The sequence below is a fragment of the Trachypithecus francoisi genome, unplaced genomic scaffold, assembly GCF_009764315.1.
Source record: "Trachypithecus francoisi isolate TF-2019V2 unplaced genomic scaffold, Tfra_2.0 Lachesis_group10, whole genome shotgun sequence".
Classification (NCBI taxonomy): Eukaryota; Metazoa; Chordata; class Mammalia; order Primates; family Cercopithecidae; genus Trachypithecus; species Trachypithecus francoisi.
Genome location: NW_022681455.1, coordinates 110,354,095 through 110,367,216, shown reverse-complemented (window position 1 = coordinate 110,367,216; position 13,122 = coordinate 110,354,095). Strand labels below are relative to the sequence as shown.

Genomic DNA, 13,122 nt, shown 5'->3' with positions numbered 1-13,122 from the left:
TCTAAAAACTAAAGTTTAATAAATTACAAATAAATTGGTTCTTGCTTCAAATGATTATATATTTTATTTGAATACACTTTATTTTTTTTTTCCTTTGAAACAAGGTCTGGGGCTCTGTCACCCAGGCTGGAGTGCAGTGGCGTGATATCGGCTCACTGCAACTTCTACCTCCCAGGCTCAAGCCATCCACCCACCTCAGCCTCCTGAGTAGCTGGAACTACAGGCGCACGCTGCCACGACAGGCTAATTTTTATATTTTTGTTAGAGATGGTGTTTTGCCATGTTGCCCAGGTTGGTCTCAAACTGCTGAGCTCAAGCAATCTGCCCACCTCAGACTCCCAAACTGCTGGGATTACAGGCATGAACCATCGTGCTTGGCCTTAATTTCTACTTTTCTTTCTTCTTTTTCTTTTTTTGAGACAGAGTTTCGTTCTTGTTGCCCAGGCTGGAGTGCGATGGTGTGATCTCGGCTCACTGCAACCTCCGCCTCCTGGGTTCAAGCAATTCTCCTGCCTTAGCCTCCTGAACAGCTGTGATTACAGGCATGACCCACCACACCCAGCTAATTTTGTATTTTTAGTAGAGACGGGGTTTCTCCATGTTGGCCAGGCTGGTCTCTAACTCCTGACCTCAGGTGATCTACCCGCCTTGGTCTCCGAAAGTGCTGGGATTCCATGTGTGAACCACCACACTCGGCCAATTTCTATTGTTCAATATATTTATTTTATATTTTCTAATATGTCAAATGATATAACGAAAATAAAGAGAGGAATTTGTACATATCTCCTGTGAATGAAGTTAAATAATTTATCTTAGTATGCTTCACAGTAGGTCCAACAAATGATTTATAGGCAACTGAATGGAAAAAAATACACATAAAATATTTATGCATGACATTAATTCTAGTAACAATAGATTTAAAAATATAAACTAATCCTTGAAAAAAAATTTAAATTTCCATTTTTAAATCATGTTATTAGTAATTTTAAAATTCTTCTTATTCTTTTTTTGAGATAGGGTCTTGCTCTGTTGTCCAGGCTGGTGTACACTGGCCTGATCACAGCTTACTGCATCCTCAACCTCTCAGACTCAAGCGATCCTCTCACCTCAGCCTCCCGAGTAGCTGGGACTACAGGCACATGCCACCATGCCTAGCTTAGTATTATTTTTTCTTTGTAGGGATGGGGGGGTGTCACTATATCGCCCAGGCTGGTCTCGAACTCCTGGGCTCAAGTGATCCTCTTGCCTCAGCCTCCTGAAGTGTCAGGACCACAGATGTGAGCCACCTCACCCAGCCAGTAATTTCTTTTTAGAAAAAAAAGATGTTAAATATTACATCCCCATTTATTATAGAAATCACCACTGTAGAGTTACAGCAAATAATGTCTAGTGTGATTTCTGGGTCTGAATAGGCTGAAGTCAAAAAAAATTTAAGATGTTTTAATGGCTAAGGAAAGCTTCAGAGACTATCAATAAAACAAAGGTTTTATGACTCTGGAAAGTATCTAAGTGCCTGAGAGCATACACATTTTGATTTGGGGCAGTATGGCCCCATTGGGTGTTAGATGGTCTGTACCTTGAAGAATGTGTGGAACTAGGATATGTTCACTTGAGCCTCTGCCTTGATCCTACCTTTAGACCATGTAACAGGCACCCAGGATCCCTAGATTTTCTTTTTTTTTTTTTTGAGATGGAGTCTCACTCTGTCACCCAGGCTGGAGTAGAGTGGCGCAATCTCGGCTCACTGCAAGCTCTGCCTCCTGGGTTCATGCCATTCTCCTGCCTTAGCCTCCCGAGTAGCTGGGACTACAGGTGCCCGCCACCATGCCCGGCTAGTTTTTTGTAGTTTTTAGTAGAGACAGGTTTCACTGTGTTAGCCAGGATGGTCTCGATCTCCTGACCTCAAGATCCACCCGCCTCGGCCTCCCAAAGGGCTGGGATTATAGGCATGAGCCACTGTGCCCGGCTGATCTCTAGATCTTCTGTACAACTATCCTAGATTTTGTGAGCACTCTTAGGCGTATCAGATGGAAGCACTGATTAAGGTATCAAAAGGCTTCCAAGTACAGGATGGAGCCAAAAACTGTCAAAAGAAGGGTGGCAGGTAGGGATGCTCTCTCCTCATGCTACCACAGCCCAGCTTAGAATTCAAAGCAGTTTGAAAATTCTAAATTCAAATTTAGCCTTTCAGGTTGTTATGAGGGTATTTTGGTCAAAATAGTATAGGAGGTATATTTCACTTAATGATTTGTTAGTTTTATTTATAATTTTTAAGTATTTCAACAAATAGTATTAACAGTCACCACTTCTACTCCAACCCGTAAATATTAGGATGGACCTTGTTTTGGCTGCTATAATTATACACTATTGAGTAATCAAATATTTAACAATAGTCCCTAAATGAACCACAACAGCTATTAGTTTGCCATACTGAGATAGGCCAAATTTTCTGTGCCCAAGTTTTCCTGAAATCATATTCTCTCTCATGGACACCTGAAAAGACTATCCTATTTCATAAAATACAAAAAAGTAAAATTGTGGCTCATGCCTGTAATCCCAACATTTTGAGAGGCTAAGGCGGGCGGATCACTTGAGGTCAGGAGTTAGAGACCAGCCTGGCCAACATGGTGAAACCCTGTGTCTACTAAAAATACAAAAATCAGCCAGGTGTGGTGGTGGGCACCTGTAGTCCCAGCCACTTGGGAGGCTGTGGCAGGAGAATCGCCTGAATCTGGGAGGTGGAGGTTGCAGTGAGTCGAGATCGTGCCATTGCACTCTAGCCTGTAGCAAAATTCCATCTCAAAAGAAAAAAAAAAAAGGAAAACTGCGGGAAGGCTAATTAGCTGTATCATAGAGGCAGAAGTTAAGGCATTAGATTGTATTAGAAAGTTTGCATACCTTATATTTATTCAAACAAGGTTTTCTAAGAGTGATTGCTATCTGTAACATACAAAATACGTGGGGAAAAACTTGAAAGAGCAAAAATATGGTAATGGTTGCCTAAGAATGGCCAAAATTAGGCAATTAGTATAGCCTTTGAAGTAGAATAGTTAAAAGCTGTTTATTCAGCAATTTATCGAAGGGCAATTTTTAATAATTAGCATTTATCACTAAGAAATGAGGATTCTTAATGTTGATGCTAAATACTTCAAAGTCCTGAAGTCTCTATAATTAATCAACAAAAACAAAGAAACAAGTGAAGACAAGAAAATCTCAGTGTTTTCAGAATAGCAAAACCTTTAAGGCTATTCCCTGACATAAACTCCTTTCCCTTCCAACACAACTGATGCAGAAGCTCATCAGGAAAAAAATCCTATGTATTAATTATACCATCTTTCTTCTCGTTTGTGCAAGCTCCTGCAAAACATTAAATGTCAATATTTAGTAACTAACAGTTACTAAAATGCTTTAACTATCATTAATTTTCTTTCCCCCCTTTTTCTTTTTGAGACGGAATCTCACTCTGTCGCCCAGGCTGGAGTACAGTGGCGCGATCTCAGCTTACTGCAAACTCTGCCTCCCAGGTTCACACCATTCTCCTGCCTCAGCCTCTCCAGTAGTTGGGACTACAGGTGCCCACCACCAGGCCCGGTTAATTTTTTTGTATTGTTAGTAGAGACGGGGTTTCACCGTGTTAGCCAATATGGTCTCAATTTCCTGACCTCGTGGTCCGCCTGCCTTGGCCTCCCAAAGTGCTGGGATTACAGGCGTGAGCCACCGTGCCCGGCCAACTATTAATTTTACATCAAATTTCCTTAGATGTTTGAAGCCTTCCTAGAAAGGAAACAATAAAATATTTGGTCTTTGAGAATAAGCCAATCTTCTTTCTCCTATTTTTGTTGAAGCCAGGATATTATTTCTAAACTTTGCCTTTTTGGTCCAAAGTTTTTACACATGATCTTTAATTGTGAGACAAATATCAAGGTTTTTTTTTGGTTTGTTTGTTTTTTGACAAAATCTCACTCTGTTGCCCAGGCTAGACTACAGTGGAGTGATCTTGGCTCACTGCAACCTCCACCTCCTGGGTTCAAGAGATTCTCCTGTCTCAGCCTCCCACGTGGGTGGGTCAATAGGTGCCCACCATCATGCCTGGCTAATTTTTGTATTTTTAGTAGAGAGGGGGTTTCACCATTTTGGCCAGGCTGGTTTTGAATTCCTGGCCTTAAGTGATTCGCCTGCCTTGGCCTCCCAAAGTGCTAGGATTATAGGCGTGAGACACCACTCCAGGCCTTCAAGGGGTATTTTAACAGTGCTGTACTGTGGCATACCTTTTGCAGCAAATTAGTAGAAAATAATGCTGCAAAATTCAGATATGATTAAAAATAAAATAGGAGGCTGGGAGTACTGGCTCACGCCTGTAATCTCAGCACTTTGAGAGGCTGAGGCGGGCAGATCACCTGAGGTCAAGAGTTTGAGACCAGCCTGGCCAACATGGCAAAACCCTGTCTCTACTAACAAAAATTAGCCATGCATGGTGGTGCATGCCTGTAGTGCCAGCTACTCATGAGAGGCTGAGGTAGGAGAATTGCTTGAACCTGGGATGCAGAGGTTGCAGTGACCTGGGATCACGCCACTGCACTCCATCCTGGGCAACACAAGACTCCATCTCAAAAAGGAAAGAAAATAAGAAATAGAAAAATTAAGTGATAGAAAGCAATTAACTTAAACTAGTTGTAATTCTGTCCTAGCTACTGTTTTCTTCACTTTTTGATGCCAGGGCTTTCTTTCTCTGTCATCTTTCTTTACCTTCTACCTCACTGGATCTTGAACTATATGGAAATACATACTAATAAACTACAGATAGAGAAGAACTGCTAATTCTGAAGTATGCCTGAGACTGGATTGAACTGAACCAATGGTAAACATGGCAGAAGCCAAGCCTAGGTCAATGGAGCATGCAAAGAGTTTCCATTTCCAAAATGTTCTCCCCATTTCTGCCAAAAGGAGGCTTTTTTCTTTTTTCAGGCATCTAAATGAATGCAGGCAAATAACTTGTGAGACACTTCATAAACAGGTATCTTCTAAACTTTTAACATTTTAGGGTCGGACGTGGTGGCTCACGCCTGTAATCCCAACACTTTGGGAGGCCAAGGCAGGCAGATCACAAGGTTAGGAATTTGAAAGCAGCCTGGGAAACAAGGAGAAACCCATTTCTACTGAAAAACAAAAATTAGCTGGGCATGGTAGTACATGCCTGTAGTCCCAGCTATTTGGGAGGCTGAGGCAGGAGAATAGTTTGAACCCAGGAGGTGGAGGTGCAGTGAGCCAAGATCGCACCATTGCACTTCAGCCTGGGCAACAGAGCGAGACTCCGTCTCCTCCCCACAAAAAAAAAAAAAAAAAAATTAGCTCCTCTAATTTCTAAAATACCGGTTTTTGTTTTGTTTTGTTTTCTGTTTTTGAGACAGTCTTGCTCTATCGCCCAGGCTGGAGTGCAATGGCACAATCTCAGCTCACTGCAACCTGTACCTCTCGGGTTCAAGCAATTCTCCTTCCTCAGCCTCCCTAGTAGCTGGGATTACAGGCGCCCAGGCGTCACCACACCCAGCTAATTTTTTTGTGTGTATTTTTAGTAGAGACAGGGTTTTACTACGTTGGCAGCGTCGTCTCAAACCCCTGACCTCAAGTGATCCACCGGCCTCGGCCTCCCAAAGTGCTGAGATTCTAGGTGTGAGTCACCGCACCCGGCCTAAAATACCATTTTAACACAACCACTTAAAGTTATATTTAAAATATTTATCAGGTATTATGGGGCAATATAGAAAGAAAAAAAAATTTATTCACCATCAGTCTTTGATGAGATTTTTTATTTTATCACTTGTCACTCTAGTTTATCTCCTCTCTCTCTCAAAATGTACCCTATAAACCAGCCAAACTAAACTGTTAGCAATTTCCCAGAGTTGTCACTTTCATGTTTCTACACATAAGCAGTAGTCAATGCATGGAAATTCTTACGGAGGAGTAACCTGTAAGATAGTTTCAGAGGATCTGACTTCAGAGCATTGCTGGCTTTTATTATTATAATGTAAGGTAGAAATGATTCCTTAACATAAGAGTAAAAGCAGTATTTGGTGGCTGTCTTCTTAGAAAATAATGCCATTTCCAAAATAAACTAACATCAATTCATCTTAGTGAGCAACTTTCTTTTTGAGATGGCTAGTCATCTTCATATTCGTTCAAAAAACTGGAAATTAACTATTCGTTTTAGTTCTGAATTTTTCATTTTGACATACCTGGGTCTGGAGTGTAAGTGAATGGTTGAACATCATGAGATCTTCCAGCGTTCGTCACTACATATATTCCCACTGACACAGGCAAAGTTATATGTTGGTCATGATAGGGGGGAACCTTCACAATAAGATGATTCTAATGTAAAGAAAAGTACAAGAGTTGGAAAAGAAGCAACATTTATATTTAAAATTTTTAAATTAAGTATATTTCCTGTTAGCTGTAAAGTTTAAAAAGTGATTAAAATAAAAGAATGTATTTTAAAGCTCAGGTTCACAGGCATCAGGATATTAATCTTAACACTGCTTTAAAGGTAAAATCCAAGTGTTTTACAATGGCTTACAAGGTCAAGATCCCTGCCCTGTCAACTACATCTCATTCCTCCTCTTCTAGTTCACTATACTGTAGCCACACTGACCTCAGTCCCTTCTTTTAACATGCTAAACTCAGTTTTACCTCAGATTCTCTATACTTGCTATTCTCTTCAACTGCAATATTCTTCCTTCACCTCCTCAAATGGTGAGTTCCTAACCCATTATCAGGTCAGATACAAATGTCACCTCAGAGAAGCCTTCCCTGATCATTCTATTTAAAGCAAAACCCTTCCCCAACCTTATAACATAATATTGTTTATTTCCATAACAGCACTTATCATCACCCCTGAAATTACCCTATTTGCTTGTTTTTTGGTCTCTCTCCAAACACAAGAATGTAAGCTCCATGAGGATCTAGGTTGTTTTGTTCTTCACTCTGTCTCACTTGTAAAGAATAGTACCTTACATAAGGTACATATTGAATAAAAGAATGAATACATTATTAGAAAAAAATATGCCCACCAAGGGCAAAGTCAGTTACCATATGTTCTGTACAACCTCAGTGTGAGATGTATTTCACAATGCAGTTCGCTACTCCTAACAACATAATTCTCATTTTAAGTTAAACTGGATTCAGTTTATCCACATCTCAGTAAACCAAAGACGTTTTTAGTTGCAATAGTGGTGGAAGCATTCTTATAAGAGAAAGGTAGAGTTCTTAATGTTTCATCAGTACTTAACTCAAGGGGACTATATTTTCTTAGAGGGTAATATGAGCCATATTTGACTTTTTTTCTTCTTCCCTAGTAGATTATTATAATGGTAGGGGATATCATAGGGCAGTCATTATGCTTTTTTACTAATGATCTGATTTGTAGGAGGCCAAAGCTGACAGCTGAGGGTGATGTGAGTTTGATGACATTTAAAATTTAGTTAGACTATATAGTTTGTTGACTCAGTTGAATAGAAAACATGGGACAAATTAGATCAAGGTCAAGGTTTCCATTTCTGAGAATTTAATTTGTTTCTGAGCCATCTTAAAACACTCTCTGAAATACAGTCACATTACAAATAAAGAACTAGGCCAGGCGCAGCGGCTCACGCCTGTAATCCCAATACTTTGGGAGGCCGAGGTGGGCAGACCACCTGAGGTCAGGAGTTCGAGACCAGCCTGGCCAACATGGCGAAACTCCATCTCTACTAAAAATACAAAAAATAAGCCAGCTGTGGTGGCACACATCTGTAATCCCAGCTACTCGGGAGGCCGAGGCAGAAGACTCGTTTGAACCCGGAGGGTGCAGGTTGCAGTGAGCCAAGATCGCACCATTGCACTCCAGCTTGGGCAACAAGAGCAAAACTCTGTCTCAAAATAAATAAATAAATAAACAGAACTAGCTGGGAGGCTGAGGTGGGCGGATCACCTGAGGTCAGGAGTTTGAGAACAGCCTGACCAACATGGGGAAACCCCATCTCTACTAAAAATACAAAATTAGCCGGGTGTGGTGGTACAGGCCTGTAATCCCAGCTACTCGGGAGACTGAGGCAGGACAATCACTTGAACCCAAGAGATAGAGGTTGCGGTGAGACAAGAGCGCGTCCGTCATTGCACTCCAGCCTGGGCAACAAGAGCATAACTCTGTCTCTAAAAAAAAAAAAAAGAACTAGCTTCTAATTTATGGCATTAACAGAATGCCTCCTAAGTTAGCCATCTCAAAAAAATCACATTTTTTTCAACGAGGTGGAAAAACATGTACAAATATGCATATATCCACAGTTATGAAGCAGGAGCTGAATCTGAACACATACAAGGTCATAAAAAAATGCACTGGTATTGATCCAACTTCTAAGAAACAGAGTTACTGAATCTTGTCTACCCTCATTTTTACTCTGTTGTTTAAACACTACAACTATGTCACAGAAACAGTCTACCTAGAGTTAAGGAAATGGGTGAATGAACAGCTTGTGAGAGCTTCCACTCTTAAAATTATTTGGCAAACTCCATAATTCAAATTATTCTTTTGAATAAAAACTTGTTTCTTGGCAATTAGTAACAGGATTAGTGTCTACAAATCAGATGCATATTTTATCAAAATACTTTTACTCTACTTGCTTTGGAGAGCATATTTAAGTAAAACTAATTTTGAAAGCTTTAAAAAACCAAATGAACCTATTTTGCTACTAATTCTTCAAACTTCCTCAATCTGAATCTAGAAATTCTACAACTGATCTGAATTAAAAATTCAGTAAACTGTGACTAGTAATCAAAAGCTATTTTTAATACCCTCTCATAAATTAGAATCAATTAAATATCACTGAGCTAGGAATACAATACATACAAAACATACAAAGGGTTGGGAGGCCTTGGGAGCAGGTATAATGCTCTTCGGGATAAAAAGAGGAAAATAATTGAATTTTAATTTCTTAGAAAAATCTGCTTAGATTCAAAATAACTTTTTCCCTAGCAGATAATCTTTTTCAGAGTATACCAGCAATGGTGCTAGATATCTTTGATTCTTCTATGAGATACTTTTTCTTTTGTCACATTAATTTTACAGTTGGGAATATATATAATTAGACTATCTACAATTAGACTTAACCAAAGACCCATTACAAAATTACTCTTAGAACCGATTTGAAAAACATAACCTCCGAGCTTTCACGTCTTTGATTAGTTGTTCCCACAGATTCTTCTGAGGATCTTTTTTTTGTACTTCTTTCAAGAATTTTCTTTCCACATTTATACCATCTTCCCTTGAGCTATCCTTTTATGTATATTTGTATATATAGATTGAATATCCCTTTATATACATATTTTAATAGGTAATTAATGTTATATATAACTCATCTACAGTTGTTAAAAGGGAATAGATACAATGAACGACCATGTATCCATCATATTTGGTATACATGAGCATGAGGTATACTATGGACCACAAATATTGAACAAAGAATTGTTTTCACAGATTTCATTAGTCTCAATATTTGTAATATTATATTACTTTTTTTTTTTTGAGACGGAGTTTCACTCCTGTAGCCCAGGCTGGAGTGCAATGGCGTGATCTCAGCTCACTGCAGCCTCCGCTTCCTGGGTTCAAGTGATTCTCTTGCCTCAGCCTCCTAAGTAGCTGGGATTACAGGCATATGCCACTACACCCAGCAAATTTTTGTATTTTTAGTAGAGACGGGGTTTCACCATATTGTCTAGGCTGGTCTCGAACTCCTGACCTCAGGTGATCTACCTGGCTTGGCCTCCCAAACTGCCAGGATTACAGGCATGAGCCATGTGCCTGACAATATTTATAGTATTATAACAGAAAAAGTGTAATACCTGACGAATTGATTTTGGGTTTGCAACTGAATGGCTATTACAATCTTTCATAATTGCAATTTGTGAAATTATCTTTCAAAGGTCTTTTCTACTCTACCATCTGCTGGGTATTTTTAAATATGGTAGAGATTCCCTTTCAACTTTTTTTGTGTAGGTCTAATACTTCTTTACTGATCATATCCGAAGTGTCTTTTCTGTTTTTTGTTTGAGACAGGGTCTCACTGTCACCCAGGTGGAAGTGCAGTGGCGGAATCAGGGCTCACTGCAGCCTCAACTTCCTGGGCTCAAGTGATTCTCCGGTCTCAAGAGATTCTCCGACCTCAGCCTCCCAAGTAGCTGGAACTACAAGCATGTGCCACCATGCCTGGCTATGTTTTAAACTTTTTGTAGAGATGGGATCTCACTATGTTGCCCAGGCTGGTCTTAAACTCCCAGCTTCAAGCAATCCTCCTGCCTCTACCTCCCAAAGTGCTGGGATTATAGGTACGAGTCACCAGGCCCAGCCTCAACACATTTTCTTCCCCCTAAATGTTTACTTTGTGGGTTTTCTTCCTTTAATATAATCTCTAGAATCAATTCTCTAGGATCTCAGCTGATTCTACTCAAAGAAAAGGCTTCCAAGAAAACCCCTTTAGAAAAAAACAAACAAACAAAAAAAAACCTCTCTCTGAAAAAGATAAAAATGAACAAAACCACAGAATTAATGACAGATTATATTATGATTTAGTTTGTTTACATACTTGCTTGCAAAAACCCCAGGACCTCTAGATATAGTCATCAAATAAGGATATAATTCCTTTCCATTCCACTACGTCTTATTTTTTATTATTATTATTCTTTAATCTACTGTAGCTGGCATAACTGCCCTGAAAAAAAGTGTTTTAAAAATATAACTACCCCATGCCTCAAAGGGAAAGAGAGAGAGAGAAAGCAAAACGGAGGTAGGGAGGGAGGATAACTTATGAATATAAAGTTCTACACAAAATAGCAAGTTAATACTATAACTTGTTGGGGCTATTTCATTGATATTTTGTATAATTTATAAGGCAAGTCTCTCAATCTCCAGAAATAGCCTCCTTATCTATAAATCTTTATCATAAGAATGACAATCATAATAGAGCATTACAAGCAAGGGAGTCTACATTAATCTAACCAATTTGTCAAGAAACAAAACATGTTCATAGCATACAACAGTACTGCATGAATAAATTAAGTTTCAGTTAGGATTAAAACTCTAGATATTTAAAGACCTGGCTGAAATTAGGGTTTGAGGTATCCTCAGAAAGAACAAATGAACCTTACTTAGACCACACAGTCACCCATCTTTTTCTTCAAGGTGAATAAAATGAACTAACAAGTTTTTCTTGTGTATCTATTAAGTGTTTGGTATTACAAGGAACACAGAAGAATTATAATACATTGCCTCTAACCTCCAGGAGTACTCCAGAGGAAGCTATTGTTGGTTCATGGGAGTGGAGATGGTCTGATCAAATAATATAAGAAATAATAAAATGTTAGAGTCAGAAAAAAAAAAAGGAGTTTCAAATAATCTAATGAAAGCACTTATCTTACAGATCAGAAAACTGGGGCACAAAAGTGATTTGTCTTACTTAGTTAACGCAGATTGCTAATGACAAAGCAGGTATTAGAACTTCAATTAAGACTAGTCTGACAATAAACCCTAGGAGATATTGCCCAATGGTCTGTGTGACAAAGGAATGTTTGTTAAGTCCCACTATCTCTTTTCCACAACATGTAGTAGCATAAGGCCAGAGGAAAACTTGCCACATAGCATTTGTCTAGGTATATAGGAATCTCTACACTATACGATATTGTGTAGGAAATAATTAACTTTACCCAGAGAGAGTTCTGGTCTTTACCTTTGGCTGCTAGGAGGTAATCTCTAGGTTCCTGCAATGTCTTGTGTGACAGTGGTATTTACTTGGTCACTGGACAGTCTACCAATGTAATTTATAACAGGCTTTGGAACACACCATATCAATTCCAACCTCGTTGTAGTGAAGATCAAAGGTCAGCTGCATGGGCAGTATATAATCAGGTGTGAAATAATAACTCGGGACACCAAAGGCTCGGGTGAGCTTCCCTGGCTGGTAATTCTCTTAGTATTGTTATTATCACACATTGCTATGCCAATATGGTAATGTCTTTCTGAGGATGACAGAAGGTTGGTGCCTGGGACACTCCTAGACCTTGTGTTATGCATCTCTCCCTTTAGCTGATTCTGATTTCTACCCTTTTGTTGTAAAACTATAGGCACTAGGCTGGGTGCAGTGGTTCATGCCTGTAATCCCAGCACTTTGGAGAGGCCGAGGCAGGCGGATCACGAGGTCAGGAGATGGAGACCATCCTGGCGAATATGGTGAAACCCCATCTCTTCTAAAAATAAAAAAATTAGTTGGACATGGTGGCACGTGCCTGTAGTCCCAGCTACTCAGGAGGCTGAGACAGGAGAATCGCTTGAACCAGGGAGTCAGAGGTTGCAATGAGGTGAAATCGCGCCACTGTACGCCAGCCTGGCGACATAGCAAGACTCTGTCTCAAAATAAAACAAAAAAACAAACAAACAAAATCCTATAGGCACTAAGTATAGCACTTTCCAGAGTTCTGTGAATTGTTCTGGGAAGTTATCAAATCCAAGGGGATGGTGGGAAAACCACTGTTTGAGCTACTCATTCAAAAAAAAGACGGTGGCCTGGGGACCTTTGAACTTGTGTCTGGTATATGAAGTGGAAGCAGTCTTGGCTGTGCCCGGAGCCTTGAGTCTGGCAATATATTGGATGTATGTTTTAAATTTTATTAGGTTTTTAAAAATACACAAAGGAATAAAAAGTAAATTTTAAAACGACAAGGAAATTATAAACTTTTTGGATAAAGTGGCTATAGATTGTCCAAGTTTTGCCTCTTCTATTTTTCTACCTTCCTTCATGTGTTGTTTTCTTTCCCCATCAGCTTCTTACACTAAATTTTAGGCTTTGGGTAATTGACACATTAGCTTGTTCCTGTTTCTCTCTTCTCTGTCTGTCTTCGGTCTATACCTGTACATACTACCTCTTCTGCATGTGCCCTTCTAACTTGCTTATAAATTTGGCTTTCTGTTAGTCTCAGTCTCAGTTTCTATGGGTTTGTTCCTGTCTGCTCTAAATACTAATTCCTAAATCAGGTCTTGATCCTTGTTTTCAAGTTTTAATTGTTATTTGGAAAACAATACATGGTGAGGTCCTACAAATACAG

The 13,122-nt window shown here is 39.4% G+C and overlaps 1 protein-coding gene across 6 annotated transcripts in view; it reads right to left on the bottom strand.

Annotated features, from left to right (window-relative positions):
- The window catches only part of NFAT5 (nuclear factor of activated T cells 5), a 145,823-nt gene that overhangs the window by 22,057 nt on the left and 110,644 nt on the right, over window positions 1-13,122 (bottom strand). For all 6 annotated transcript variants that reach the window (XM_033218834.1, XM_033218830.1, XM_033218831.1 and 3 more), the window contains one exon: window positions 6,234-6,366. In XM_033218834.1, coding sequence (XP_033074725.1) covers window positions 6,234-6,366 — 133 coding nt within the window. The remainder of the gene's footprint in view (window positions 1-6,233; window positions 6,367-13,122) is intronic.